This window comes from Hippocampus guttulatus, chromosome 7 (assembly GCF_054856545.1).
Source record: "Hippocampus guttulatus isolate MCC_2025c chromosome 7, RoL_Hgut_1.0, whole genome shotgun sequence".
In the NCBI taxonomy this organism is placed as follows: Eukaryota; Metazoa; Chordata; class Actinopteri; order Syngnathiformes; family Syngnathidae; genus Hippocampus; species Hippocampus guttulatus.
Window position 1 is genome coordinate 11,707,338 of NC_141267.1, and position 7,929 is coordinate 11,715,266.

General features: G+C 41.4%; 1 protein-coding gene across 14 annotated transcripts in view; it reads left to right on the forward strand.

Annotated features, from left to right (window-relative positions):
- The window catches only part of adgrl2a (adhesion G protein-coupled receptor L2a), a 106,161-nt gene extending 99,917 nt beyond the window's left edge, over nt 1–6,244 (forward strand). For 4 of the 14 annotated variants that reach the window (XM_086115023.1, XM_086115036.1, XM_086115027.1 and 1 more), the window contains 2 exons: nt 1,266–1,394; nt 3,786–6,244. In XM_086115023.1, coding sequence (XP_085971149.1) covers nt 1,266–1,394; nt 3,786–4,663 — 1,007 coding nt within the window. In that variant the 3' untranslated portion in view covers nt 4,664–6,244. The other 10 variants (XM_086115031.1, XM_086115037.1, XM_086115032.1 and 7 more) reach the window with 5 other exon arrangements.
- Nucleotides 6,245–7,929: the final 1,685 nt, after the last annotated feature.

Here is a 7,929-nt window from a genome sequence, read left to right on the forward strand (position 1 = left end):
AGACTTTGTCATTCCAAATCCACCAAAAATATACAGTTTATATAATAGGCCTACTCACATTGGAGTGCAGGCCCAATTTAAGCGCAACTAAGACATGTCTGCCACCTCGTTGTGATTGGTGATATTACGACTTAAAACTACAGTAGACCTCTGCATATTCACAGTTTGGCACCTGTGGATTCACATATGCATTATTATTTTTTTCCAATATTTTTTTCATATTTGGGATTTTCCCCTTTTTCAGTGTTATTGTCCCCCATTTTCTCTTGCAAAAAGTGTGAAGGATTGAATGATTTTTGGGTTTGTAAAAAGAAAAACTAATCCCCCCCAAATTAGGTATATGTTGTTTTTTACATTATTCAAAGGCCAGTCAGAGTTTGGCCCATGTGGGTCACCAGTTGCCACTCCCTTGCTCTAGACTGTTGTCTGGGGGCACCCCGCAAATGTAATACAGCAGAAACTACTTGGTGTGAAGTGCATACATTTTCCCCCAAAAAGGTTAAAACCGATTAAATAAATACAGAACTGTCCAAAAGCCCTTTGGAAATGTTATCTTGCTGATCTTTTTCAAAGCAGTCAGCTTTGTAGAGCGACGGTTTCCATCCCTTCACCAAAATGTAGTGTGATAACTAACAATTTTGGATTATGTCATTGGCATTTTTCATAGAACAAACTGAACAGGAACACAGCCTTATAACTGCCATTCATTCACACTTTGTTGAATGAAGAAATGTTCTTTTATGCCGGCATCGTAAAATGTATCTTTCTTCAGGGTTTGATTATCAGCTTGCATTTGTTTGAGTGGCAAGCCTTGAGCCATTGCTGCTGTGTTGAGTGGATGATACTTTTTAGGGTTCATCTCCAGGAAAATGATCTCTTAAAGAGTGGCTTTTGTTGGGCTTTTTAAAAAAAAGTGTTTATGCACACTGGACAATATTCTCATTTCTATATAGCTGCAAAAACCTGACAAATACCATCCCCATGCGATTGCGCACCAACTGCTTGTCCTCCCAGTCCTTTTATTCATATTCCACCCGTTGTTTCTATTCAGGTGCAACATTTGAGTCATTGGTCTTACGTATCAGTCAGCAGAGTATTACACTTGGCAAGAACACCAAACGATTGTCCGCATGTCTTTGCTCGTCTCGCATTTTTCCAGCTGCTTCCACAGAACTCAAATAAGGACGCTCTCTGAACGTGGCTTTCATTTATGACTTTCACTGTTGGCTGAGTGCACATTCTCACCTTCTGTCTATCATCTCCAGGAATGACCGGGAATTATCTACTTACAAATCCTCTTCTTCGACCACAAGGCTCTAACAACCCTTATAACACCTTACTGGCTGAGACAGTTGTGTGTAACACGCCCACGGCTCCAGTGTTTAACTCTCCAGGTGTGCTTGCTTATTCTATCACCTGCTTTTTTTTTTCTTCACTTTTTTTGAAACCTGCCCTCCCCGAAGTATCTCACTCTTCAATGTAGTGTTGACAGGCCAAACAAAAGGCAGGGTGTTCTACAGTGTTGCATTGTCACACTTCCATCCTGTCCACTCTTTGTCTCCCATCAATTTCTCAACCTAAACAAGCCGGATTGTTTGAGTCATGAGGTGATGATGTAAAATGCATGAGCCATGTTCTCAGGACATTTGTTGTGTGCTTTAATGGGAGATTTACCCTTAAAACACATCAAATCTGTTAACATCAGAAAATGCATTTCATACAAAGAAGGGTCACCCGCGTATCAAAACGTTTTTTTAAATTTTGTTATGACGACTGCAGTGCAGTTACAGTTAAGCCCAAAATCAGGCATATTCTGGCCTCTCATTTTTAATATTTGTTGTGTAATTGGATGAAGGTGTTATCTAGTGACTAGAAATGGCAAGGAAATATTTTTCACAACTTATTTTGACAGCTTAATAAAAACGTCTTCGTTTTATTTTATTTTTTTACATTTTGGTGTGTTCTTTGTAGCCAGAGGGCACCCATTCACAAATCAGAATTGACTGAGACAAAAAAAAAAAGTGTCCTATCTGGGCTTCATTGTATGTTTCCCCCACCATGTTGAATTTGAAATGGCATCTTTTGTGATGTTTCTGTGCTCTTTCCTTGTGCTTCCCTCTAGTGACCTACAGAGAGACAAGTATGGGAGTCAAACTTAACTTTGCCTATCAAATGTAAATTTTTTTTCAGCATGCCTACTTAAAAAAAACTAAAACAAAACAAACATTCCACCCCTTCGCCACCACCGGCACTTTTACTGTTTACTTTAGGCCATTAACACACACACTCAATGAGCAAGTGGTTCACAAAATGTTGTTCGAATTCTTTGGAATGATTTCGAAAGTAACCTGACAATATTTTAGAGGCATTATCATTTTTCCTGATTTTCTGTCCGACTGTCACGGACAGCAGTGACAGAGTCCAGTTGAGCTCATCCGCAACCTTTTTCAATCACTTTTGTCCAGTGGTAAACACGCGCCTGGCATGGCAGCAGCTGTTTGATTGACCTTATCTGCCTTTCGTGCTTTCGCCACGAGAAGTGGGGCATTTAACGTGGCAAACCTGATCCTTTTACGTCTTTTTTTTTTCTTTTTCGTATTTTACAGAAAAAGAATCTGTGCAGCAAAATCACCCCCATTAGTCTTCCTGCTAATGTCGACATCTGGTTTAGTGTTCAGAGTCACATTGGCCTTTATCTCCTCTCTTTATCATGGGATAACTAATATTTATCTTTTTTTTTTGGGTGCTGCTTTTCATGACCTCCGGGCTTTGAGGAATTCCTAACATGACTGCGTCTGACCTCTACGGTGCTTGTGTTATTTCTCAGCTGCTCTGCCAGTGACCGGTGTCTCACTGGGAACTGTCACTGTGACGAATGCCAAATGCCGGGCTGTTGGCGACCTCTGACCTGAGCCAGCTATGGGCGCACATGCTGCGGACAGAATGTATACCTAATTGGACAAAAGCAAAAGAGAAAAGCGATTTAATAGTTTTTGGTTAATATACAGTTGTGTTCAGAATAACAGAAGTGTGTTTGCTCAACTTTTAAGACGCACTGCTGCTATTCTGAACACAATTGCCTTTGGAAGCCGGTTAGATTTTCTGAACCTTTGCTCTTGCTATGTTGCAGTTCAAACTTTTTTTTTTTTTTAAATTTCGTTTTTGGGTTGCTCTTTTGAGTGATTTTTCTTTATGTTACAATAAATCATTTTACTTTCTTTTGTACATCAGCTGCTCTTAGACCAGATAGGCTGAGCAGGCAGACATGAAGTGAGTCTTTTCACCTGCTGTGTGTGGTGATGGTGGAGTGCTGCTTGTGGGCTCCCCGTGTAGTGAGAACAAAGATGGCTGTCTCATGTTTACACATGACTACTTTCCCTTTCTCGTCATTCCTCCCCGTCGTCGTGCTTTTTCTCTCGCCTTGCACCTTCAACCTATTTGGTGTAATGTGGCTTGCCTCTTCCCAGTGTGTCGTGATGATGGCTACCGTTGCCTTGGTTTTCTTAATGTTGTTTGGGATCCCCCTTTCATTGACTCTTTGTGGCATACTAATACACCACAGCTGACAATGAATAAATGACAGCTGAAAGTTCAAAAGTTAGACTAAATAAATAAATAAATGGCAAGCTGAAAATGCATGCAAAGCATTGTGCCAAACTAACAGATGTATGGCATGGCTGAAAGTTATTAACTACGTGCATCCTAAACAGCATTAAAAATTGGATTCAGCGGTCATGTGTTATGAAGATAAAAATAACAGAAAGTCATTATGTTTTTTTTGGCAGGGCACTCACTGAACAATGTGGTGAGGGATACAAGTGCAATGGATACTCTACCGCTAAATGGTAACTTTAACAACAGCTACTCACTCCGCAGTGCGGACTTCGGCGACAGTGTACAGGTGGCCGACTGCGGACTCAGTCTGGACGACGCTGCCTTCGAGAAAATGATCATCTCTGAGCTTGTACACAACAACCTGCGTGCCTGTAACAAAATCCACCAACAGCAGCCCCCCGATTTGCCTCACGCTCCCCATCACCACCATCGCCCTCAACAGCAGCAGCTGCCTCCACCGCCGCTGCAGTACCACCACCATCACCACCACAACACGGAGCGGGCTCCACCCAAGGTGACAGCGGTGGGTGGCAGCAGCAGCGAAGATGACGCCATTGTCGCCGACGCTTCTTCTTTGGTGCACATGGGCGAAGCGGTGGGCCTCGAGCTGCACCATCAGCACGAGCTGGAGGCCCCGCTCATCCCCCAGCGAACTCACTCGCTTCTGTATGCCCCTGAGAAGAAGGTGAGGATTGATGGGGGAGTGGAAACCCTTGTAGGCCAGCTGACGCCCGACAACAACGACCAGGAAAGTTTGCAGTCTCCAAACAGAGACTCCCTGTACACTAGCATGCCCAACCTGAGGGACTCTCCTTATCCGGAGAGCAGTCCGGAAGTTGTGGAGGACTTGTCCCCATCCAAGAGGAGCGAGAATGAGGACGTTTACTACAAGAGCATGCCTAACTTAGGAGCCGGCCACCAGTTGCAGGCCTATTACCAGATAGGCAAAGGGACAAGTGATGGTTACATTATCCCCATCACTAAAGACGGCTGCATACCGGAGGGCGATGTACGGGAAGGACAGATGCAGCTAGTCACAAGCCTTTAAATGTATTAAAATGAACAACCAGACCTTCTCTTGACCATTTTCAGCCGTTTGGTGGACAAACTAGTCAAGGAAGCAGGTGTGTCATTGGAACTAGCCATTGAGCGCTCTGCTTCCCCAAACAGGTCACCCTTCCACTCTTTTCAGCCAATGCGCTGCAACGTTTTATTAAAAGTGTACATAAAATACAGAATTTTCATTTTTAGAGATAAGCCAATTATGTATTTAAATGTGCTGCTGCTGTCAAAACTGTACGGTACCATAATAGAAATACAAAAGGACAAAAAAAATAAAAAACAAAAACAAAGAACCATTACTTGATCCCTCAGAAAAGCATTTAAAAAAATTGTACATACACTTCCCAACACCGTGTTTTTGTTCAGTTCTTTGGTTTGTTTGGTTGGGTTTTTTTCGGGATTGTGAACAAAATGACACTCATGGACCAGGACATTGACCTGAGCTTGTACAGACTACCCTCCCTCTCACGCCCCCTAAAAAGGAACATATATTGTCCTGGTCATCCTTCATCCCCATGCCGTTTCGATTGTATGACCGCTAGCAATCAAGCCCCTGGCCTTATATTTTCTCAACTGTACATTGAATCTGTAGTCAAGAATAATGGCTATAAATATATATTTTGTTGTATTGCTGGTGTAAAATACAGATTCTTGGGAAACCGTAATTATGAAGAACCTGTTTAACTACAAAGTTTAACATTTGAGAGACTATTGTCTAGAAGTTATACTTAGTGGCTTCAACCGTTGATTCATGGTAGTGAGTTTGAACGTGAAAGACATATGTAAAGAAAGAAAGAAACTATACATTAAAAAAAAAATGAATGCTTTATCACATTTCCCACCAGTCAACAGTGTTTATACTGTCTGGATTGCATTAATATCACCCACTTAAATGTGTTGATTTGATTTTGATAGAGTGGCTTTACTTTATGTAGAAGTACAGTACATATTTTAACTGTTTAGACAAAGTTATGGGCAGTTTGAAAATGAAGGGTTTTTGTTGTTAATTAATCATGAGTTTACTTTCACTGCCTTAAATGGTTTATTTATTATTATTATTATTTTTGAAATAAATGGGAAATACTTCCCAGCACTGCTATACATACTGTACTGTAGCTCCTGATTTTGTGTAAACATATTACAACGGGCTCTCCATTCTAAGACTGATGTAAAGTTCAACACTTGTTTGACAAATACAATAAATGTGATTTTTTTTGTCAAATGCCATGTTGCTTATTAATGGTGTATTCGCGACTACAGGACATCAGATCACGTTGATTTATTTTATTTTTTATTTTTTTGCTATGGATAATCTACACTTTTTCTCTCAAGTTCCAACCACCTTGAAAGGTAATTTGGTCAATTTATATCTAATTTATTTTCTCTCCTTTTTTTTAAAAAAAAAATTCTTTCATGGCTGCACCGTTTGAGAGAGCACGTTTCAGCCGCCTTTGTCAACGAGCCAAATCTGTTCATGTTATTCAGAGATGAGAAACTCAGGTAGGAAAATTGCTGTGTAAACGGTTCTGTGTGGTTGTAACACGAATAAAAGTTCAATGACTCTTGATTTGCAGTATTCCATTAAGTATATTCTTGAATGAGCCCTACTTTTGGCACAGCGTAGCAGCACTACACAAATCTTGTTGAATGTTGGCTTTATTAGCAGGTGGGAGTGATCCACAGAGCTCACAACTGGTCATTGTTACACTTGGCTGCGCTTAGAGAAAAAATATTCTCCTAGATATGTCCAAGTATGACACATACTTGCTCTAATTGTCCGTTGCAGCTGAAGCCCATGCTCAGTTCCCACCCGTGTTACTCCTCAGGTAATGCTAATTTACGAAGCACTGCAATGTAACACCAGTTGAGCAGAAGTGACAAGATCTCAGCGGAGGAGCTGGAAATTGCTCTGATTACCATTTGGCATTGAAGTAAACGACTCGGACCTTAAAAAAAAAAGATACACTCTTTGTCACAGCCACGCAACGTAGCAGTTGAGTGGGCTACTGGGCTACTGTTTTGACTCACCACAATTATGTGGCATTTAAAAACTTGAGCGGCTGACAAAAGTTAGACATAATTATACATAGGTAGGCAATTGGCCAAAAAAAAAATTAAGGGGGGAAAAAAATAGGCATTTAATGGATGAGCCACACCGTTCGGTATTCTGTTTTTGTTCCGACGGGCTGTCTTTTCAGTGATGGCTCCACGTGTCGATCGTTACAGCAGCACCACTGAGTGAAAGTGTGTGACACTCAGTCAAGCCTCGCATGAGAGGTAAATTTGGGAATGAATATTAGGACTTTTTAAATTGAATATTACCTGTTTCCTGGACCATGCCTGCATGTCAGCCCTCAAATGCTTTGTGTCGATTCAGTGGCTGAAGTATAGCAAAAAGACAAACTTTTCTCAAGAAGACAATGCAGACCATTGATCAAACTTTAATTCTGTTTGTCTTCGCACTGCAACCCTAGATGCTCGCAAGCAGGTTTGTTTTTGCGCTTAAGAGCATGGCAATATGATCTGGGATAAGGATATTTGTCTGTGATGGATAGTGTGGACTTGGCACCCTCTAGCTTTGCGTGTGGCCTTCTCACCACATGAGAGCCTCTCTAATTCTCTGCATCTTGCTCAGGGAGAGACTCGGCCTTTGTCAAACATCGATTCAGAAGTAGGCCAGGAGCCGGGGGGCTGCGGGCTCGGATGTTCCCACAGACGTGAGAGGCAGTCTGCGCTGAGGAAACCGAGGTAGAGAATATTGTCAGCAGAACCGGGGCTTTGATTGTGTAATGTGAATGTGGTCTTGACAAAAACAACCAAACGATAGTCGTCGTTTCTGAATCATCCGTAACAATTAGGATTTATCCTCTGCAGTATATGATGCAATTTGAGGAAAGACAGATTTCTGATCAATGTGATATGTGACTGCGAGTGTAACCGTAGCTGTGAACAATTAATCCGAAAAGTTACACACAAATGTGTTGATCATCGTTTTAGAGGAGTGAAAAGCTTCACAAACCCCTCACAGATGCATGATTACATTTAAATTCGAAACGAAAACAAGTGTTCCTCTCGTGTTTTTCCCAACTACAAGCGGGCTTGAGCACGCATCACCAATTTGAACTAGTGTCACCAGGGTGTGGATGAAAATAAAAACTTGTTCATCAGAAGGATTTGATTGAACTTTAAGGATTGATTTTTTTTTCTTCCCACATTGTTCGTTTTTGCAAAGAGATGAAGGAGCACTTGCAC